Genomic DNA, 24,084 nt, shown 5'->3' on the forward strand with positions numbered 1-24,084 from the left:
CTTTAAATCTATAGCTGATCTTGGAGTATTTTACATTTCTGCCCCGAGAAAGAAATATCTGTTCTTGCTTGCCTTGAAGATTACCCTGACTCAAGAAATATTACAACATACTTTTATATTAATATTCCATTAGGGGGAAACATGTTCTGCTTTGCTGCTTTGCTTGAATCTTCCTTGATTGAACATAATTATCTCTGAGACTAACCTGGTTTACCTGTTACATTTAGTGGCCCAATCTTGCAGAAAACTTTACAGGTAGCAATTTAGTGGCATGGTCTTTTTGCTCTGCTCAGGTTTGGTATCCAAAATTTCAGAGCAATTAGGGTCATGAATGTTATCATATGATAAGGAAACAACCCCTATATTCTAATCTGTGGGTAATTTTAAAGAAGTCCAGCAAAGGGTCAGAATAGGCCCATTTTCTACATCATAGTGCCTCCAGATAATTCATCAGACCCAAATCATAATTTGGACATCGCACGCTTCTGCAACAAGTTTAGCGGAACACTCAATCCAATCTTGAGTTCATTTTTGAGATTTATTCATTCTCTTTTCCATATTGTTTTACACCTTCTGTCAGTTTTTTTCTTTTTCTGTTACATTATTTTATTTATATAATTTATATTCCACCTTCCCTATATAAACATAGCACACATTGGGTTGGATCCAGACTAATCCAATCAATCATTAATCAATTACAGTCAATGGGATTCTACTCAGTCACAGCAAAAATACAAAATCAGCAGTAACTATTTTTTTAAAAAAGGTTTAACAACCAAATATAACCATCAGAAAGATATGACTGCAAGGAATTTTATGGCAGAAATAAAACTGTCTTATAGGAATTAATGTCCAAATTATGATGACTGTTTATATAAGCAGTAAACAAGTTTCAGGTTTTTCAAACGTTTCACATTGCTGTCAAATGGGTAGATATATGCAGGTAATCTGGCTTTTAAAGGCTAAATTCTAAATCTCTGAAAGCCATTCTCCAAGAGTAGGAAAATTAGAGTCACACCATTTAGTGGCAATTAAGATCTTGGCTGCAGTTAAAACTAAACTAGATCATAACGCTCCTGATATATGGAGTTTTTCAGATATCCTAAGAAATTACTCAAAGAATTAAGCTCCTGTCATTTAAAAGCTTCTTTCTCCTTTAATAATTCAACCGCATCTCTTGGGCAAAATTTAGAATCCTGGAAATGTCAATACTTTGTGTGTGTGTGTTTGAAGCATGGTGCTTGTGGTTTTGCCTCTGGAGAGAAGCTTAGAGAGGCCTCATCAGGGGAACCTTCAAACCTTGCAAATTGGAGTTGTGGGGGGAAAGTACCTCGCTTTCCAAGTTTGAAGTATGGACTCTGCTCCTTTCTGAATGACGCACCCTTATCTCCTTCAATTCACCTCTTTATAAAAAGAAATTCAAGTGTGCTCTTTCCTCTCTTGTGCACATTGCTGCCTCAATCATGAGCTTGGCTGATCCTAATTTTTCTCAATGTTCTAGGTAACTTACTCCAGTGGCAGTAAATGCTTCAGCTGCTCTTCTGCCGCGGAAAGAGACAAGTGGATGGAAAACCTACGTAGGGCAATACAGCCTAACAAGGTACCATATAAGGTGAAGCCCCAGGAAAGCATCCAGTGGTAAAATGCGCCCTAAGTAATTGTATTCTTGGCCAAGTGATATATCAAACTCTTCCCAAACAAGCACACCCATTTAATTAGTTTGATGGCCACAGTGTAGCTGCCCCAAGAGGAAAACTGCTCAATAACACCAAATGACACTCTGCTGAGCTTTATACAAAAGTGAAATAGATTAAGTCTTTAACGCATGGTCTTCTGTCACCCTTGCTAATGATTCTGTTCTCCAGGAGACCTGCCATTGTCTGCCTTATTGAAAAAGTGCCTGTCCTGTGCCCAATGTTTCAGATCACTTTCTTTAACAGAGTGGCCGCAGACAAAGGCTAACAGTTCTGAACGTTGGTGTTTGCATTAAAAAAAAAGAAAGGTTATCAAAAGTTTGAACCTCTCACTTTGTGAAGCTAGATTACTTTGCTAGATTACTGGTCCTTTTTGCCCACCCCAGTATTGTAACTTTATTAATAGTGAATGTTACCATTGATCCATTTAAATCTGGCTTCCAGCTGGGAATTAGGAAACAAACGACTTTCATTACCGTGATAGATTAACTATACTGGGGGAGAGAGATGGGGAAGTGTAACTCTGTTCATTCTCCTAGATCTCTCGGCAACTTTTGATATAAACAGTCCTGGTATCCTTCAGAGTTGCATGTGCAGGTCGGGGGTGAGAGGTACTGCCTTGCGCTGGTTCTGCACTGTCTCACATTACAGTTTCAGAAGGTGGTGCTCTTCCCCTGTGAATGCAGTTCTTTGGGTGAGGTTGCTCTAGGATTTGGGGTCTGCTAATAACTGTCAGTTATATATCTCTTTCCCCTCTTTGGCAGAGTCCTTTGTGAATGACTGCCTGAATTCAATAATGGTCGAGATGAGGGTGAATAAACTAAAACTTAATAGAGAAAAGTCATAGATCATGTGGGTGTGCTGATCTGGAATGGGAAACATGCCTGTTTTAATGGAGTCACACTCTTACTTAAGAAGCAGGCTCATGGTCCGATAGTACTCCTGGATTTGTCATTGTTTTTAGATATCTAAGTGACTGCCATACCCGAGTGAATTTTTACACATTCAGCAGTGTACAATTCTTACGCAGTGCAGTGTACAAGCTTTATCTCTTCCACCAAACCTTTAGTAACTCTTGAACTGTTTATGACTCCTGAGTGTACTTCATTTTATCTCTGTATTGCTGCTGATAATTCTAGGTTCTGTCGTTATTAATTGATTGACTTAATTTAATCATAGTTGTTTAATCATCAGCTTATTATATGTTTTGATTGTTGGTAGCCAGCTTGTGGGCTGATTCTAACAGAAAGGTGGCATTTAAATGTGATAAGAGCTGCATAGAACAAGGACTCCCTATGATAAGTATTTCACACTTATGCCTTGCTAATCAGGATTAAACCTTTTTCTCTCCAGGATAACTGCCGGCGAGCTGAGAATGTATTGCGTCTTTGGATCATTGAAGCCAAGGACTTGGCCCCCAAAAAGAAGTACTTCTGTGAATTGTGCTTGGATGATACTTTATTTGCCCGCACCACAAGCAAAACAAAAGCTGACAATATCTTCTGGGGTGAGCACTTTGAGTTCTCTGGCCTCCCGCCCATTTACAGCATCACTGTCCACATCTACAAGGATGTTGAGAAGAAAAAGAAAAAGGACAAAAATAACTATGTTGGTCTGGTCAACATTCCCATAGCCAGTGTGACTGGTCGACAGTTTGTGGAGAAGTGGTACCCCATCAGCACACCAACACCCAATAAAGGGAAGACAGGGCCATCCATCCGGATAAAGTCTAGATACCAGACTATCACCATCCTCCCCATGGAGCAGTACAAAGAGTTTGCGGAATTTGTTACTAACAATTATACTGTGTTGTGCTCTGTTTTGGAGCCAGTGATCAGTGTCCGGAACAAAGAGGAAATGGCCTGTGCTTTGGTGCACATTCTTCAGAGCACTGGCAGAGCCAAGGTAAGAACATGCAGAGCTTCTGTCTTTGTGTTGCTCTTCTTTTTGATTGCTGTGGAGAAATGGTCTAGCAGGTTGGACTAGTTTATGATTTGATTTTGAAAATGTGCTCTTTTTCCCCCTATGCGTTTCATTGAGGTACCAGTGACTCTTAATAAGAAGGCTAAAACAAAGTAACATTTTGTTCATATTGCTGAAGTTACCAAATAATTTGAGGTTTCCTACTATAAAGTGATGTCCTGGAGTATATTTATTATGGAAATTATTCTCTGTCTTGGATCTGAGGCCAAACTGCAGCATACCCTGAAAACCACAGGTGGCCAATTTTTCCTGCAGGTTTAAGAGGCCTCCTTTGCATTATTGGTGGACCCTGACAGTGTATCCCAAGATGGTGAAAGCAAATATGTCTACCTCAACTTAAGCAGATGTATAGATCTAATCCTGAAGGCTAATCAATGCTTCTTCTGAGATAATGGGCACGTTAAGCTCCCACAGAAGTCAGGACTTACAGCGGAATCAATGATGAATCCCATTTCCCAGGGCAACCTTGCTGAAGCCAAGTAGGTCTGGGTCTTGTCACTGTCTGGATGGGACGTCACCATATACACGGGTAGCCTTATGGAAAGTGGAGTATACATTTAAATACATAATTGGAATTGATGCCACAATAGTTGACCATCCCTTTGATCTGGAGGGAGTGACTGATGTTAGGTCCTGGATGAGCTTAGGCCTTCTCAAGTTACTCAAGTTACTCATTCTGTAGAATTCTTTGTTCCCACACCCATTGCCTTGCCTTTTCACGTGGCTGCAACCATTTCTCTGAGATTTCCCTCAGATAATTTTTAACCTGCCTTTCAAAGTGCCCTGCCCTCAAAGGCACCTTACAATATTATAAAAACACAAGTATATAAATTACATTTTAAAAACATGCACACATATACCACAGCAGCAGCAGTGATCTTTAAGCATGACATGCTGAACGGAATAAATGTGTCTTTGGGTTTAATTTGTTTTGTTTTTAAAGCCAACATAAAATAACTTGGGTATAACTCATATAGAAACCTGTAATTGTTTCTATACCTTTTCCTCAGTACCACAGGCACATCTGAATATTAAATAGAATAATCTATAGCTTATTATTTTAATTCATTTTAGATGCACTATATATTTCAAAATTGTGGATCCAGCGGAAATAAAGATAATCTTAAATCCCTATTTTGCCTTTTGTCTGGTGTTTAGTTTTGATTCTTGATAGACTTTATTTAGGAAAATATTGTCATAGTTTTATTTGTTCCTTCCTCCAAGGAGCTCAACATAGAAGGGATATCCCTTTTAATCCTCACATCTGCTTCATGACATAGGTTAGGTAGGGTGACCATACGAAAAGGAGGACACGGCTCCTGTATCTTTATCAGTTGCATAGAAAAGGGAATTTCAGCAGGTGTCATTTGTATATATGGAGAACCTGGTGAAATTCCCTCTTCATCACAACAGTTAAAGGTGCAGGAGCTATACTAGAGTGTCCAGATTTAAAAGAGGGCAGGGCACCTGCAGCTTTAACTGTTGTGATGAAGAGGGAATTTTACCATGTTCCCCATATATACAAATGACACCTGCTGAAATTCCCTTTTCAATACAACTGTTAAGGATACAGGAGCCCTGTCCTCCTTTTCATATGGTCACCCTAGGTTAGGTTGACAGTGACAAGCCCAAGTCTTCATAGCTAAGTGGAGATTTGAATACAAGTCTCAAAGATTAAGACTTATAAATGAGGAAGAAATCATTCACTGGGCTAGCTTCTATTGGTGATTCAAGCTTTTTGAGTTAACATGGTTTATTGGCTTCCTGTCCAATGTGCTTGTGCTATATAATATGGCAGCTTGTGTGCTCTTACACCAGTTAACAAAACAAAATATTTAGAGATGACACTGAGAACTGTGCACGACACATTTAAAAACTCAGACAACATTCATTAAAAGAAGAAAGAAAACTTAAATCATAATATAAATAAAAAGAATATTAGAAAGAAGATAAGATGGTTCTCTATTCAGCTCATTTAAATAGCATAAAAATAATGTGCCAGAATTTGATGTGTCTGTCAGTGCCTAAACCCCATATTTTCTCTTCCATCAGGCCCTGCAGCTCAGAGCCCAGACTCGCTGTTCTTGTTTTCTGCTGAGTGCAGCAGTTCTTTTATCCTTCCCATCTGGTTTAACCTATCCACCTTCCTGCCTAGCACAGCACAATTTATCATGGGCTAAAACGTCTTCTTCCTGTCTTCTTTTCTCCTTCAGGACTTCTTGACCGATCTGGTGATGTCAGAGGTAGATCGCTGCGGGGAACATGATGTGCTGATCTTCAGGGAGAATACACTGGCCACCAAAGCCATTGAGGAATACCTCAAACTGGTGGGACAAAAGTACCTGCAAGATGCACTTGGTACAGAAATATCAATTCTTGTTTTGATTTGCGTTTGCAGAAACAGGGGCCGTGTTTGCACTGTGGGTTGAAACCTTTCTATTAGATTCACAGTCAGTTCTCAGTGCTAACAGGGTGTGTCTGGTTATCTACTCCTTTGGTGCTCCTATATTAGGGTCCTGATATAGTGCTTATAATGCTTTCAGAGAAGGAAAAAGTGTGTTTCAGCTCAGCCTATTTGAACAAGCTTATTATAAAGCCATTATGGAAATTGAGGGAACAAAGCCTTAAAGTTGTCATTGCTGACAACGTATGGCACCAGCTGTATGAAGAACCATCTTGTTCTGAATCAGACCTGACAAGTCCAACAAGGCTAATATAAAGGTGGTATTAATATCTGCATGTCAATAATTATGTCATGGGAGGTGGAATATGGCACCTAATGTGAACTCCTAGCATCCTGGGAAACCTATTTCTTTCTGTGTGTGTGTGTTTTCAAAAATATGTCCATCTAATATGTTTGCCCAAAAATGTACCGGCAAGATTTTCCAAATACATCGAAGTAATCAATTGTCAAAGTCATGTATTTGTCTTTGGAAATGCATATGCATAACTGTTGTTATGTGCCAAATTTTGTTCATTTGTATTGTACCATAGCTTGTTGTCTGGTTTGTTGAATTACCTGTGTTTTCCTTTAATTCTTCTCTTATTTATTTATTTATTTATTTATTTATTTATTAATTACATTTCTATACCACCCAATAGCCGGAGCTCTCTGGGCGGTTCTTTTGAACATTTAACTGCGTCTTTCCATTAATACTGATTCCAGTAATGCTCTCAATTGCTCTGTTTCATGCTCTCAAAATGTTCCTCCGTTTCTTTAATTGCCCATTCTCAGCCGCTGGTGCCAAAGTGTTCCGTGGAGCACAAACCGTGTCAGTCAGTGGTGCAAGTAAAGGTTTGTTTCTCTTGGCTGCTCAAAACCTGTTTGCCTGTTGTTCAGAATTCAGTTCTGATTTCTTGACCCTGGTCTAGGATATCTATGTAGAGAATCAGAGATGAAGGCAACATGAGACCTGAGATGACACCATTTCTTCCTTCTGTTTTCAGTAGCTGCAGCAGCATTCATGGTTTCACCTCTCGGGGGAAATCACCTTGAATAAGGCTTAGTCTGTCTCCCTTAGAAACTGCATAATGGGCGGATTCCATAGCAGAGATGTTATTTATTTATTTATTTATTTAAATTATATGATGTATAAGCCACCTTTCAAAATAAAGATTTTCCCAATGTGGTGTACAAAAAATAATATAGACAGATGGGACTGGGTCCAGACAAAAAGCTGGGGAAAGTCAAAATAATAGGGGCCCAACAAGGAATTTGTGATTGCCCTCAGGCTTAAGAAGACTCTGATAGAGCTGTAGCCTCAGTTGCCGTTTCTGACAATATGTTCTCATCTTTTGTACTCTCTATGCAAATAAATTAGTTCTGCGCCAAAGAAAATTCTCAAATCTGTATACTTTAGATTACATTTGCAGAATGTTACTCTAGTGAAAGCAAGCTTACTGTTTTCTGCAGAACTTCAATTTTTGGTTCATGTTTTGTCAAGCGAAGTTTTGGAACTTTAATGTGGAATTAGTGTATGAAAGCAGAAGGACAGATGAGGTACCTTGTGCTGAGAGAAGGAGCTATTCCTTTGTTACTGGAAGCTCCTTCCTACTCAGTAGAAACTGGAAATATATATTCAGATTTTCTTTCTTCTGAAACAATGAGGTCTAGAAACTTGCTGAGGTTCTTGGAACACCCACAAGGTTTTTGTAGAGACCAAACTAATGGTACAAGATCAATACTTGTGACTGCTTTAGAGGTGAATAAGGAGATAAATTATCTACAGAATTTGAGAAGCAATCATATGCTAGCATGATCTGTCTATCCAAGGGGCAGGTGGGCAGTTTCTTCCACATACCTGCTTTGGACACCCAACAGCTGCGATCTCCAGCAACAACTCCCTGTTGATTACTATAGTTACTGCCATGCTCTCAGGAGCAGCAGTGAACAGGAAATGGTAAGGGGAATTGGTCCTGGATTGGCACAATAAACGGTTCCCAGAGCCATCCCAGAAAACATTTTCTTATTGGGCAAATTAAAAATATAATAAATTGTGCTCTAATAAAGATGTAAGTGAGAATATAAAATCCTGTAACATTACAATTGTCAGAACAAAAAACAGCTGACATCTTCCTACCAGCTTTTATTTCTGAAGTTCAGTATCACCAATCATCCTTAAAGCTAATGGACTAGCTGCTAGGAGCACAGGCAGCAAGGATGGTGAGAATATAAATATAGCTCTTGTTTCATTGATTACAGGTAAGCCACACTGGGAGCTTTTTTTTGGCTGAGGAGCAGCATATAAATACTTCAAATAAATAAAGATTAAGACTATTTGATCTAGTCTGAATAATTGAAATTATGAAAAAAAAATGTCAGGAGAAGATGAACCTTGAGTTAATCGTTGGTTATCCTGTTCTGTAATAAACGAATCAAATTTTATTCCAATGGAATTAAAGGTCAGAAAATGTCACCCAAATTACACAAAAAGTGTGTTGGTTTGGGTTTTCTTTTTTTGCCGTATTTCTTCGATTCTAAGACATACGTTTTCCCCCATATAAACATCTCTAAAAACGAGGTGCGTCTTAGAATCGCGGGGGCGTTTATTATTTCTTAGAATCAAAGCTTTTTTTCTGTTGGTGGTACTGAAATTAGTGTGCGTCTTACAATCGATGGCGTCTTAGAATCGAAGAAATACAGTAATTCATAAGCCAAAGCAGGTTATGATCTCTGATAATCTGAATCTTAGCTATAAGACATAAAGTTAACTGAGTATCATTCTTCTGAAGTTAAGCTGTTTGTCAAAGTGAAACAGAGAATTCTCTATTTTACCTCCAGGTAGAACATTATTTAGCTGCTTCATTATGAATCCCAGGAGAGAATGAGGTTTCTGCTTCCCTTGTGGAAGTTGACCAAACATGACTGTCCTGACATGACACACTTTGGTCATTCTTGTGCTTCATACTAGTTATGAGGAGTGGACAGTGGCATTGTTTACTACCATGGAACTATCACAGCTGCTCAAGAAGGCAAAACCTATGTGGCCACATGCCAATAAGACATTCTTCTAATTGCTTCTCTTTTGTCACCCAACTTTTTAGGTGAATTTATCAAAGCTCTATATGAATCAGATGAGAACTGTGAAGTGGATCCCAGCAAAAGTTCACCTAGTGAATTGGCTGATCACCAGGCCAACCTCAAAATGTGTTGTGAACTGGCCTTCTGCAAGATCATCAACTCCTACTGGTGGGAGAAAGTTTCTCAAACGTTATTTGTTTCGTATGTCATTTATCAGCACGGGGGAGATAGTGCTGATAAATGTATTCAGAGATTATTGAATCCAAATATTTCATTTGTGGTTTAAGGCACAGTGATTGTGTTTTTGTGTTGTTGTTTTTATCTTGTAAGACTCCCTACACCAAGGAAAAGGCAATTTGAATATCTTCAAATACAAAATCAAACCATCTGTAGCCATAAGAGTAATCTTTAATTTTTGTCCTGGATAATGGATATTATTATTATTATTATTATTATTATTATTATTATTATTATTATTATTATTATTTGTACCCGCCTTTTGCCCAATACTGGGCCTCAAGGTGGTATTACAAAGTTTAAAACATACATTTTAAAACATAGGAAAAGAAATGGAAAAAAAGTTTAAAATACACAACAAAATTATAAGTCATTAACATAGATGGAGGACCAAATTACTCTCCAAAGGCCTGCTGGAACAAACAAGTTTTAGCCTGCTTCCGAAAGCCCATCAAGGAGGGAGCCACCCTAGCTTCCCCGGGAAGAGAGATCCAAAGCACTGGAGCAGCCACCGAGAAGGCCCTCTCCCATGTTAGAAACTAATTAGAAACTAATTAAATTAGAAACTAATGCCCAATTTTGAGACAAGGTATAATAGGAAATAATTATGCTTGATAGCTAAACCACATCATTAGTTTTCTCATTGATCCTCTCTTCAGGACATAAGGCATCTGTGTTATTTGTCTTTCATTTTTAGTTATTACATTTATATATTTATTGATATGTAATTACACTATTGGTGTTTTTTTTAAAAAATAGGTTTAATAAAATAAAGTTTCTTAAATGTCCAGATTGGATCATTGAACAAGTCAGAAATAGATAACCTTGCTGAATTTGGCAAGAAATTTCTCTAACCTACCTAGACACTTTCCCCTGCTAGATCAGAATCTGGTTTGGGGCTGGAATAAACATACTTGTAGTCCCAGTTTTCTGAGCTGGTTCTGAATGAAATTCTGAACTGGCTAGAACCTCTGTGTGTGATGCGGGGAGGGACAATTTTTGGATGCAAATAGGCAGAGATTTTTTAGGCGGGCATAACTAACAGAAATAGTGCAAATACTGAAGTGTTTAGTCTATGTAGGACTATAAAATGTTCTCAGGGTTGTGGAGAATTAATTCTGTAGGAATTGTAAAGCGCTTTCTACTCTCCAAAATGCTGTAAAAATTAATAATATTTAACTAGTTCTAAGTGTGTCTCAGCTCTTTATATTGCATGCGTTGGGAGGTGTCAGGCCTAATGCTATTTCTCCTAATGATTTGGCTCACCGTTATCTCATGTCCTTTTGTCGTTTCATTGATTTTCAGTGTCTTTCCTCGGGAGCTGAAGGAGGTGTTTGCATCGTGGAAGCAGCAGTGCCTCAACAGGGGGAAGCAAGATATCAGTGAACGCCTGATCAGTGCCTCACTTTTTCTCCGTTTCCTGTGCCCAGCCATTATGTCGCCAAGTCTCTTCAACCTCATGCAAGAGTACCCTGATGACCGTACCTCTCGGACGCTCACGCTAATAGCAAAGGTCATCCAAAACCTAGCAAACTTCACGAGGTAAGATCAGCAAGGGATAATGAAGGGACATCTAGGTTTTTTTGTCATTGTGTGTGGGGTGTGGGTGTCATGAATGCTCTGGACGTGAATGCTCTGCTGTAACATGCAGCTGGCTTGCCTTAAAAGGGAATCTGTGTACATGCTGAAAGACATAGTTAAAATTGTAGCAGCTTGAAGGACACGTTTCCCTGCTCCAATTCAATGTGCCACAAAAATATGAATAAACAAAATTCCCCAAATTTGTCAATGGGACCCAGGATTTGGGTTATGCAGATAGAACACTTGAATCTCACTGGTCTCGTTACTTTCCATGCGACAAAGTAGATGGGTTGCATCAATTTTAAGGGGACTCAACCTGGTCTTTACCCCAGATGCTGGTGTCACAAAACAGATTTAGCTCCAATGGTGTCGTTGACTATACTGCATTGCTTTCGCCGATATACCTGGCTGTTTACTTTTCTCCATAAGAGTGGATAACAAACCATACTTGGAGACTGACAGGGTTACTGCCGTGCATCCCTGCGCTATTCCAGTGCATGACATAATACATTTCCATAACTGCAGTATCATGACACACACACACCCCACCTCACATGCACCCCACACATCCATCGTAATTGGTATTTAGCTCCTGAATAAAGGGCATTCTGGGTGAGTAACAGAAAAGCAAACCCCTCTCCCACATTCTGAGGACAGACCATTTACCCCAGTGTAGCTCAGTATGCATGAATTCTGCAAAGGGGAGCTACTGACTCAATCCCTGTAAAAAATGCCAACCAAAACTGCACCAAATGGAATTGGAGTTCCCTGTTTGCCAGTACATCTCACCCACACTCTTTTTTGGAGCAATAATCAGGAGAGGAAATATACTCCTTGACTTGGTTCTATAAAATGACATCTACCATATTAGATAAACTAAGTACTACTTTATACCGCCTTGGGCGGTATAAAAATGCAATAAATAAATAAATAAATTACACTGAAGGCACTCATATTAAAAATGTCTTAAATTCTTCTATTTCAATTTAAGTGTCTTGCGAGCTGGACTTTTTAGATGCTAATCTGTCTGACGGCCAAATTACATGTTTTTAAAAAAATGAAAATTGTATCAGATATGGGCACAAGGGTTATAATTAATAGGATCGGAGCAGGCGTGAAGGGGGAATTTAATCTTTTCGTCCTCTGCTATAGTGCCAAGAAAAGTGGGGATATGTGCCCAAAGCAAATGCCAACTTCAGAGGAGGTGTTTTTGCTCAGGATTGCAGCACAGGGGAAAGGGTTAAATCCCCGCTTCACACCTGCTCTGATCTGCTTTATCCTCTTCCCCTACCTACCCCACTTATATAATTTATATATTTTTTAAAACTGCACATTAGATGCAAAGAAGCATTTAACCTCATGTCTACTTTTGACCCTGAATTGGGGCAGAATTACATTAATGCAATGGCTTGTAAGATATTTGATGGTGGTGGTATCGATAGGAATTGTTTGCCCTTTGCATATTTGTTTTTCCAGCTATAGTCTCTTATGAACAGGTTTCTGAAGCCTATGAAAAACTGCAAGGCTTGTTTGACCAGAGAGAAAGTGAGTGAGAGAAAATAAGTGTCTACACCACAGGTGTACACAGCACTGGCTCTTTCTTGCTACTTTCAACTCTCTCTAAAATTATTGGGCCGTATCCAACATGACACAACCACTAACATAAATTACATTGCACCAGCGTAAACAACCTCTAGTGCAATGTCAATAGTGCTTGCTGATGCAGTGGGTTTTCCAGGGAAACTCATTGCACCAGCAAGTGCTATTGGCATTGCACTAGAGGCCGTTTATACTAGCACAATGTAATTTATGTTAGTGGTAGTGTCACACTGGATATTACCCATTGTCTGCTGCTGTAAAAAGGATGTAAATATGAAACCTCCCATTCAGTCACAGAAATAGCAGGTTTAGTCCTTTAATGAATCAAGAAAGCCTGTGAGACCCCACCATTTCCCTTCAAACCGCTTCATCTATCCCCAGAAAGGAAATTAATTGCCCATATTGTGACACTCTCTTTTTTTCTCTCTCTCTCTCTCTTTCTCTTTTCATCTCCCCAAAATCAAGATTTGGGAACAAAGAAGAATATATTACATTTATGAATGACTTTCTAGAGCACGAGTGGGGAGGCATGAAACGCTTCTTGGTAGAAATTTCTAACGCGGACACAATCTCCAATACGCCAGGATTTGAAGGATACATAGATCTGGGAAGGGAGATTGCTGTCTTGCATTCCTTGCTCTGGGAAGTTGTATGTCAGCTGGACAAGGTAATCCAGTCTGGAGTTTGGGAGTGGCTGGCTGGATCTCTGATAGTCTCCTAGTAACAGTAAACTTTACTGTATAGTATCCAAGGAGTGTCAGCAAACTGCTCCATGGAAGTTTCTAAAGTTAGCTTTAAAATGAAAAAAGTGTTTGACCATCAGGTCTGTCTTCATTCCTGGCATGACTGTAGGCCAAAGGCCTCATCATCTGAGGTGTCCCAACTGGAACAGTCAGATGGTTCAGGCAGCTGCCTGAATTGTGTAGAGCCTCAGGTGCAGCTGGGGGCTAAGCAGCCCCTCTCTCTGGCCTTTATCCACAAATTCTAATTGAAGCAGCTTGTGGTCTTTTCCCTTCTTTTGGCCTTTATATGTTATGTTTTAAAACATCGTCCTCTTTTTTTAAAAAATCTTGGGTTTAATTTCCTCCCAAAAAAACTTCGCCATGGGTTTTGAGCAGTTGACTTTACATGATCCTGTGCACCCATGTTTAATGTTGGAAAAGAAAGGGAGGAGTAAATGTATGCAGGACGGAAGAGAAGAGTCGGGAAAGGGAGTGTGTCAGCCATGGCCAATAGATCAGGAAATACTATGTTCGCCCTGGGCTGGATGCACACAACAAGCAAAGAGGTGCTGTTAACGTTTGAACGTGGCTATGCTGCTTTCAGAGGCGAATTCCCATCCTGCTTCCAGTTTTTTTAAACCCTACATTGCTGTGGATAATTCTGTATAATTAAACTGGCTAGATTTTTCCTTTGAAAGGACAGATGGAGCGGAATTGCTTTTGTGGTGGTGGGAACAGTCGTTATTACTCTATGTTTGAGGAAATGAACATTTGCTGATAACTGAATGTCCTGTTGGTACTGTGCACAAGTATGCTGTGCAAGAATATTACCTTTGCATCCTTTGTTTTGTAAACTTGTGGAGTTCTGTGCCTGCTGCCCTCAGCCATTCATGCTCCCATATTTTGTACTCACTAAGCACACTTACGTCAAGTCAAGTTTTGCTTAGATATGCTACTCCCCCAAGCCTCTTGGAACAGTTGCGTGTCTTGACATAGCCCTGTTTCTCACTAATCTAGTTCCATGAGGACACCTAAAACAGAACAGTTGTCCCAGTTGTCAATAAAAAAGGGGGCTACCAGGTTTTGAGAGCAGCTCTTAAAATGGCCCAGAACATAAAAGAAGAGGCAGGTAGAACGCCCTGGCACAGTTGTGCTCTTCCTTTCCAGTGCAGTGATACCATGGGCTAATAGGAAGGTAGTTTGAGATAACAGCACGTTTTGCTTTGTTTCGTCACAGTCAGCAAAGATGATCTGGAAAAGGAATAAGGCCATCTAGGTGGGGTCTCTTGGGATCCAATAAAGGAATATATTTCTGTCAATACAGTTTTTAAAACAAAACTGAAGAGACAGACATGGCAGCTATTCACAATAGCCAGTTAAAGGCAAAGGCTGATTTAAAGAGATGCCTTCACATGCACACACTTTGCACTTCCTCGTGCTCTCTGTTAGTTCACCCACAAATCCCCTGAATGCCAGTTTCTCTCTCTCTCTCTCTCTCTCTTTCTTCAGGTCAGCATGCATTTCCCTAACCGTAGCACAACCCCTGTTTGGCAGGGGGAATGGAAATGTCCTTGCAACGGAATGACTCTGTAGTTTTCTGAATCCCATTTTAAGTAGTAATAAGTAGTAGCATTTCCCCACCACCACCCCTTGACCCCCATGACCCCACCCTTCAAATGTAGTTTGCTTTGCATGACAGGTTTGCGTTGGAATGGCATGAGTTTGTTTTTATTAAGCATGACCTTTTTATTTTGGGGGGTCAGTTTTTAATTTCGATTTCCTTTTCTTTCCTCAATGCCGCACCCTGTTCCGTCTGCTCCATCCGCCTGGTCGCCGTGGTTCCGCTGCTCCATAACAATGCATTGTGGTCCTGCCACACCCACACGCAAATGCCCTGCCTTCTTCCCTTCCAACCTCCACTCTTCCACCCATGTTCATCGTTTTTTTTTACTTTTATTTTTTAAACGTTCAAAATCAACCCCCCCAAAAAAACTGAAATGGCGGATGCCGTGGTGCTTATTGTCGAATCAGGGTGAAAATTCCTTCCTACAGGCGACGGTAGAAAAACTGGGACCCTTGCCACGCATTCTCACAGACATCGCGAAGGCTGCAACAAACCCTACACCGATCCAGCAGCAGCTGAGACGTTTGGCGGACCACAACTCAAGCCCCAATGTCAGCCTCTCCTCAGGGCTGCAAAAAATATTTGAGGATCCTACTGACAGGTATGCAGTGCTTGGCCGTCGCTGGGACTGTGCAGTGATGGAGAAGATCCATTCCCATCCAAATTGATCAGCCATCCCAGGAGAAAAAGAGATAGCTAGAATCTAGAGTAATTGAGAGCGTGGCTTTGCTTAAAACAATAGTTTTACATCTGAATATGTCTGACACAGAGTCAAACTTGTTGTCCAGCTAACCCTGTTTTGTCTTCTGTGACTGGCACAGGTCACAGAAGACAAAACAGCTCTGCTTTCTGAGACTATTTAAGCTAGAGATTGCAGAGATGGATCCTGGGATCATTTGTGTACGAAGCATGTACTGAACCTGAACTTCAATCTCTCCCCTAAAACAAGAAGCTTAGAGAAGTTTTTATTAAGTGAAGTATCATTCAGAAATATGACACCCCACCTACAGTCTAAAGTGGTGCAGTCCAGTTCTCAAACTGGGGAGAGGCAACGAGTGGGGTACCGCAGGGCTCAGTCCTGGGCCCAGGGCTCTTCAACATTTGTATTAATGATGTGGACGAGGAGGTGCAGGGAACGCTGATCAAATTTGCAGATGACACAAAATTGGGTGGGATAGCTAATACCCTGGAAGACAGAAACAAACTTCAAAGTGATCTTGATAGGCTGGAGTGCTGGGCTGAAAACAACAGGATGAAATTTAATAGGGATGAATGCCAAGTTCTACATTTAGGAAATAGAAACCAAAGGCACAGTTACAAGATGGGGGATACTTGGCTCAGCAATACTACAAACGAGAAGAATCTTGGAATTGTTGTAGACTGCAAGCTGAATATGAGCCAACAGTGCGATATGGCTGCAAGAAAGGCAAATGCTATTTTGGGCTGCATTAATAGAAGTATAGCTTCCAAATCACATGAGGTACTGGTTCCTCTCTATTCGGCCCTGGTTAGGCCTCATCTAGAGTATTGCGTCCAGTTCTGGGCTCCACCATTCAAGAAGGATGCAGACAAGCTGGAGCGTGTTCAGAGGAGGGCAACCAGGATGATCAGGGGTCTGGAAACAAAGCCCTATGAAGAGGGACTGAAAGAACTGGGCATGTTTAGCCTGGAGAAGAGAAGACTGAGGGGAGACATGATAGCACTCTTCAAGTACTTGAAAGGTTGTCACACAGAGGAGGGCCAGGATCTCTTCTCGATCCTCCCAGAGTGCAGGACACGGAATAATGGGCTCAAGTTAAAGGAAGCCAGATTCCAGCTGGACATCAGGAAAAACTTCCTGACTGTTAGAGCAGTACGACAATGGAATCAGTTACCTAGGGAGGTTGTGGGCTCTCCCACACTAGAGGCCTTCAAGAGGCAGCTGGACAACCACCTGTCAGGGATGCTTTAGGGTGGATTCCTGCATTGAGCAGGGGGTTGGACTCGATGGCCTTGTAGGCCCCTTCCAACTCTGCTATTCTATGATTCTATGATTCTATGAAAATTCTACCATCCATTTAGCATTCCTTAACATGCTTTGACACTTTTGTCCATGGGATCAGAAAGGTTAGAAAGCTAAAAGGGATATATTTTCCCCATAACTATCTTTTCATGCATGCTTATGGGTGAAACTAGCTAAAAGTGGGCTAGATGGAACAACTATTAGGTGGATCCACAGTTGGCTACAGAATCGGACTCAAAGAGTACTTATGAATGGAACCTTCTCAAACTGGGGAGAGGCAACGAGTGGGGTGCCGCAGGGCTCAGTCCTGGGCCCAGTGCTCTTCAACATTTTTATTAATGATTTGGACGAGGAGGTGCAGGGAACGCTGATCAAATTTGCAGATGACACAAAATTGGGTGGGATAGCTAATACCCTGGAAGACAGAAACAAACTTCAAAGTGATCTTGATAGGCTGGAGTGCTGGGCTGAAAACAACAGAATGAAATTTAATAGGGATAAATGCCAAGTTCTACATTTAGGGAATAGAAACCAAATGCACAGTTACAAGATGGGGGACACTTGGCTCAGCAATACTACAAACGAGAAAGATCTTGGAATTGTTGTAGATCACAAGCTGATCCTCCCAGAGTGCAGGACACGGAATAACGGGCTCAAGTTAAAGGAAGCCAGATTCCAGCTGGACATCAGGAAAAACTTCCTGACTGTTAGAGCAGTGCGACAATGGAATCAGCTACCTAGGGAGGTTGTGGGCTCTCCCACACTAGAGGCATTCAAGAGGCAGCTGGACAACCATCTGTCAGGGATGCTTTAGGGTGGATTCCTGCATTGAGCAGGGGGTTGGACTCGATGGCCTTGTAGGCCCCTTCCAACTCTGCTATTCTATGATTCTATGATTCTATGAAGCTCTCGTTCTAAATATGTGTTAGCATTTATGAAAACCATTGGATTCTAGTGACTCTGTAATTAATTCATCTGGAATAATAGGGTCTTGTGAATTCACTTTTGTGGATTAATAGTAGTGTGATTAGGATGCTGAAATGAATTCCTTGTTTCATTTGTGAGTCTTCACTGTGTTTTTGTTACAAATGTTGACAGCTTTTGGAGTTTACAGCCTAGCAAAATGTCTGTCCACCATTTCTATTTTGGTGGCAAGTCACTTTATGAGTGTCAAGGATCTGTTTCCTGGGCTTTAACTCACAGTATGATGGTAGAGCTTTAGCTTTAGAATCTGTAATTGGATTCATTTTCAGGTTCTGAGATAAATCCAGTCAGGAAATTCTCTTTAGTATCTAGACAGAGGGAATGTCTGTGAAAGAGAAATTCGGTGGAAACGGTCTGAGCTTTTATCAGTTTTGCTAAAGCTTAAGCTGCTAGCTAGGAAGCAGGCATCACACCCTGTGGGGGAAATACAAAGAGTGCAATCCAGCCAAAGTTAAGCATGTACTTAACTCTCTTCCATGGAAATCAGTGGAGTTGCATGCATTATTATTTTTTACTAGATTGTGCCCAAGAAATTTAAGGTCCAGCTCAGGCCCTTACAATTAGGCAGTCCTAAAGCCCAGGCTTGTGCATTCCCTGACCCTTCTCTACCTTGAAGCACAAGAGGGCAGAATGAGATCTTCCACAATTTGAGCCCTGCTTTTAAAAAACCATCCTGTACAGGGTGAGGGTAGATCAAGGGTGGGCAACTTATGACCCTTTAGATGTTTTGGCCTACAAATCCCATCAGCCCTAAGCAGTATAGCCAATGGTGTCTATACTTAAGTTCATCACTATCCCGCTGTCTTCCACACATACACACACCTTGTCTTCCCTTCCCCTCTCCCACCCCTCTCTCTCTCTATATATAGAGAGAGAAAAATGCAAAGCAACAGTCTGTGGCAGTGATCATCTTAGGAGAGAGAGAAAAAACTGGCTCTGGCCTCACATAACCCAACAAATTCAGAGGGAAAGTATTTATTTATTTATTTATTACATTTTTATACTGCCCAATAGCCAAAGCTCTCTGGGAGGTTTAAAGGGTTGCCCATTCCTAGTGACTGCTTTTCATAAGAACAGAAGGAAGTTTAACTGTCTTGTTTTGGGGCTCAGTTTCTGCTACGCTGACCCATTAAAAATTAATACCATTTCTTTTCCACTCCACTCAGTGAGCTCAAGTTGAAGTCTCCACCCCAAGAAAATGAAGGCTATTTCAAAGGCAAGCTGCTTTTGATCCAGCAGTCCTCATCACGGAGCATGACTTATTCGGACAAAGGCGATGAGACTAACCTGCCCAACGTCCGAAGCATATCCCTGATGGATCTCCAGGATCCCAATGTCACACAGTGTGATTCTGGATCCATAACACATGATGCTCCTGTCCGTTTAACCGGGAGTCAGCTCTCAGTCATCCAGGTGGCGAACATCAAACAGCTCCATAGCACACCACAGAGCGCCCCCCAGGTCAGGAGGCCTCTGCTGCACTCTGCACTGAACCAGCAGGGCAGTCTACAGCCCCTGTCCTTCCAGAACCCCGTGTACCACCTCAACAACCCTCCTCAGCCAATGCCAAAGGTGTCCATGGACTCCAGCTTGGAGAACCTGAGCGTCACCAGCTCCCGAAGCCAGAATAGCGAAGACCTTAAACTCAGTGGACCCAGCAACAGTAGCATGGAGGACTTCACCAAACGCAGCACGCAGAGCGAAGATTTTTCCCGGCGAGGCACAATGCTGGACAAACATGTACCCCTTGCTTTGCCTCGCCAGAACAGCACTGGGCAGGCCCAAATCCGCAAGATGGACCAAGCGGGGCTGGGTGCGAGGGCCAAAGCGCCCCAGTCGCTTCCCCACAGTGCTTCTCTGCGGAGCACGGGGAGTACGTCTGCAGCGTCTGCCACAATGGCAGCGGAGCCCCTTCAGAATGGGAATCGCTCCCGGCAGCAGTCCTCCTCCTCCCGGGAGAGCCCAGTTCCCAAAGTGCGGGCGATCCAGCGACAGCAGACACAGCAGGTGAGGCCCTCCGCTCCCATGGGGCTGTGAATGTCGCGAGGCTAAGTTTTCTTTTGTGCTGGGTGGTGGGAGAAGCAGGGAGCAGTTTAGGGCAGACTTCGGTGGCCGGCCTCCAACCCAGGCATTGTAAGAAGCCCAGGCAACACATGCTTGGAACTCCTGGACCCCGACTGGGGCGTAGTCTGGCCTGCCTTCTTAATGCCATGCTGCTGCGCTCTCTTGCCTAGGCTGAAGGCAAAATTAAGGAGCAGGAGCAGCAGCATGTGGATGCTAGTGTGCACAAAAATGGCACCGTGTTCCTTATTCAGCTTGACTTGTGGCACATGTACCTAAAAGGTTGGCTTCCGCTAGCAAAGGAGGAGGAGGTACAATTTGCCATTTGTGTTGGGTACCATGGTGAGCAACTTGCCTTGCTCTAAATTATGGATCCATTTATTTAAAGTGTTGAAACTATTTGTGTGCTTGGATGGGCAACATATTGGGGCGGGGAGGGGAACCTTCTGTTCCTTTAAAAACACACACATTAAAATAATATAAAGACATCCCCTAAGATAGTTGTAAGGGTTACTGATGATGTATATAAAGTGTGTTGAATGCTCCAATGCAGCATATAAATGTGGAACATTATTATATATTGCTAGTTCCTAGATATAGATATAGATATAGATATAGATTTGATGCTGTCAGGCTTTCTAGGCATTCTTGTTAATGCTTAAATGTTAATCCCTAATGAAACTAATGCTGGATTGTGTAGGCATTTCCCGCTGTGTCTGACTATTGGTAAGCCACTAATATACCATAGGTTGTTTTTGGCCAAGAAACTGGATATTTAAACTAGTGAACGTGAGTTATATAGTCAGAAGAGTTTTATAGTCAGAAGTGTTATATTGTCAGAAGATTTCTGGAAGTCCAGCAGCTGCTCTTGTAATGCATGGGCCTCCCAGGGACAACCTCGTGTGTGTGTGTGTGTGTGTGTGTGTGTGTGTGTGTGTGTGTGTGTGTGAGAGAGAGAGAGAGAGAGAGAGAGAGAGAGAGAGAGAGAGAGAGAGTGCACACATATATGCATGCATGCCGTTCTTGCTGGTAAAAAGCCCTTGTCAGAATACCCTCTGGAGGTGCCTTTGTCTCCTCAGGCATATGTTACTGGAAATGTCTGGGAAATAAACAAGCGCTTACTTGAAAGCAGTAACGAGAGGAGAGAAACAGGCAGCCAGGCCCCATGTTGCTGGGGTGAGGGTGAGGGGCTAGTAGTAGCCTTCTTGCTTGATGCCTCCATCAATCCAAAGCCATGCCCATTTAAAGAAATTTTCCTTCCCATAACCTGACTACTAATCCCAAACACACCCTTTCATTTCTGCTGTTTCCTCGTTGCCAGGAAGGAAGTGGTGCTTGCTTCAAACGGCTGTAGTATAATAATGAACGGTCCAGGGTGCCTCCTTTGCTTCTCTCCCTGCCACAGGCTGCCTGTGCCACAATCCGTACAATTGACCTGACTTTGCAAGACCTGCGGGCTGACTTACAAACCCCTGCTCAGATGGCCACTTTCCCCACAACTGGTTCTTTTTCCTTTCCCAGTCTTGTAGATTTAAATCCACTTTTAATCCATCTGTAGCTTGTTCGGTCCCTGTAAAAGCTGTTGGTCTTCTGGACTTCAGTGGTCTGCAGGCATAAGTGGGTGTTTCCACAAATGCCAATGCTTATTTTTAATTGCAAATTACACCATGGAATTCTTCCCCCTGCATTTCTTTGTGGGCGTTGATGGTTGTCAGATGCCCCATTCTTTATTAATTGTTGTTTGTTACCAAGAACAGAGGGGAGTCCTGTGCTGGGTTTCCAGAGGCCAATTTGTGTTCTGCATTTCTATTGCACGAGTAGGTGGGGGAACACAGGCAAATAGCAGCAATAGCTTAGTGCCTTTATTAGAAGCAACTAAAAATCACAAAATAGTGAGCTTTTGAGTTTCACAGAATTCTTTCAGGCTGAATGTTAGGAAAAAAGGAAAAAAAGTGAGGGGCAGAAAGAACAGCTTTTAAAACTTGATTTTGTTCTGACTTTTATACTGTTAGTTTTACTCTACCCTGTGCCTGTTTGGTGCATTCTCTTCCCCTTCTTATTGTTTTATTATGATTTTATTAGAATGTAAGCCTATGCGGCAGGGTTTTGCTATTTTATTGTTTTACTCTGTACAGCACCATGTACATTGATGGTGCTATATAAATAAATAAATAAATAAATAAATAAATAAATAAAAATAATAGTAAAAGATGTTGCTGGTAAAGAAAGCCCCATGGAAGCCCTGACTGCAGTTATGTTACAGCTTGAAGGAGGTGATTCAGGAAGGTCTTTCTTTGCACACTAATCCAGTTACTTTGTGCCCTGTGCTAGCTATATAGGTTATCATTGCACCAAAGCGTGACAGCATACTGGCTCAAAGAAAGAATGACCACTCTCGCTTTTGAAAATCTAAAAGGCAAAAGTTACTCAAATCAATCACTAGCACTAATTGGAACATATTGATCCCTTGAAAGGCAGGGAGCAGAAGTTAATAAAAACATAGTGGTCCTGATATTAGCAAAACTAGAGATTACATTCAGGTGGTGGGAAATGGAATTTTCCATCACCTTCTCTCCTCCCTTGCCTTGCTTTTCTGGCCTACTGTAGTTATTCCATCACTTAACATGCAGGCTCACTTGCCACTGAAAAATCATATCCAAAATTGCTGTCCCTTTTTTCAGTCCTCTTTGCTTGACGGCACAGACACTAGCCAACTGACACCCTCCACAGTTAGCTTTTCCACAGTGCAAATTAAGCCACAGTGAAAGTTTGCAGAATTGGTTTTCCAAAGCTCCCCCTGTGCTTACAAATTAGCTCCACCGTTCTAAAAATGACCATTGTCTTCACCTTAAATGGGATGGCTGTGGTTGCAGAAGCATAACTAATATTTATTTATTTATTTATTTATTACATTTCTATATTGCCTAATAGCCGGAGCTCTCTGGGCAGTTCACAAAAATTAAAACCATTCAAAGTATAAAACAACAGTATAAAACCATAATATAAAATACAATATAAAAGCTCAACCAGATAAAAGCTCACCAGATAATACAAGCTAATCTGTTCCCTCCTGCATTCTCCTCCCCCTTGGAACAGGCCCTGGACCTTCCAGGATCAAAAATCTTCACAGCCTTTCTAAGCAACCCATATTAACTTCTGCAGCCATTGTGTTTCCTGGACAGCAAGCAGGCTCATGTTGCATATTCTCTCTACCTTATGCAATGTTCTCTCCAGGAGAGGAACACAATTTCCAACTGTACTAGTGACCTGTCTCCTGTGCAGGGTTGCAGCTAATAGCATACGTCAGCTGTAATGCTGGTAGGAGCTTTTTGTCATCTGCATCTGACTTTTGCAGAAATATAGCCATTGCTCCCTGATTCCTCCGTACTGTGTTCTTTCTCAGTAGTTCCATGAATTAGGAAAAAAATCTGTTTTATGAGCAGAATAGCTTAGCTATCATTGGCAGACCCTAAAGCATCTTTTCAGTAGCAGGCAGCCTACAGCTCCTTGTTTCTACCAGGGACCCATGGGTGTTTTAAGTGTAGCTGAATGTGGAATTCATATTTATATCACAATATGCCCCTGGCAGTCAGGCATTCCAAAACTCTCTTCTTCTAATAGGCTAGAACTGCTATAAATTCTGACTTTGCAGTATATAAGTCAGAATTTATAGCAGTTCTAGCCTATTAGAAGAAGAGAGTTTTGGAATGCCTGACTGCCAGGGGCATATTGTGATATAAATATGAATATATAAATATACTGCAGAGTCCCAGGAAAATATTCAAGATATTCAGAGGCAGAAAACAGATCCAGATTTTAGTGAAATAGGTCCAATACAAACTGAAAACATAGAGCAAGGCCCATCAAAATCTTCCATTGCTGCCTTGCCAGGTCCAGCTCTGGAGAGAATCCTGAGCAAATGTTAAAACCTTGGGTGGAAGGTCCTCTGGACTGTGGCATGTTAGAACAGCGCACAACTCTTGGAGCAAACGTATAAACTACCCTGCAGATCCAAGCTATATGTCAGCTCACCAAAAAGTATCTGAAATCATCAGAAACCACTGCACACGTTAAAA

At 41.5% G+C, this 24,084-nt stretch overlaps 1 protein-coding gene across 10 annotated transcripts in view; it reads left to right on the forward strand.

Moving 5' to 3' along the window:
* RASAL2 (RAS protein activator like 2) overlaps positions 1–24,084 on the forward strand; it is a 254,018-nt gene that overhangs the window by 220,710 nt on the left and 9,224 nt on the right. For 4 of the 10 annotated variants that reach the window (XM_063134272.1, XM_063134239.1, XM_063134290.1 and 1 more), the window contains 8 exons: positions 1,502–1,612; positions 3,048–3,599; positions 5,891–6,035; positions 9,222–9,366; positions 10,741–10,977; positions 13,081–13,282; positions 15,369–15,562; positions 19,114–19,954. In XM_063134272.1, the coding sequence (XP_062990342.1) occupies positions 1,502–1,612; positions 3,048–3,599; positions 5,891–6,035; positions 9,222–9,366; positions 10,741–10,977; positions 13,081–13,282; positions 15,369–15,562; positions 19,114–19,954 (2,427 nt within the window). The remainder of the gene's footprint in view (positions 1–1,501; positions 1,613–3,047; positions 3,600–5,890; positions 6,036–9,221; positions 9,367–10,740; positions 10,978–13,080; positions 13,283–15,368; positions 15,563–19,113; positions 19,955–24,084) is intronic. The other 6 variants (XM_063134281.1, XM_063134231.1, XM_063134264.1 and 3 more) reach the window with 3 other exon arrangements.

The sequence above is a fragment of the Elgaria multicarinata genome, chromosome 1, assembly GCF_023053635.1.
Source record: "Elgaria multicarinata webbii isolate HBS135686 ecotype San Diego chromosome 1, rElgMul1.1.pri, whole genome shotgun sequence".
NCBI classification, from domain to species: domain Eukaryota; kingdom Metazoa; phylum Chordata; class Lepidosauria; order Squamata; family Anguidae; genus Elgaria; species Elgaria multicarinata.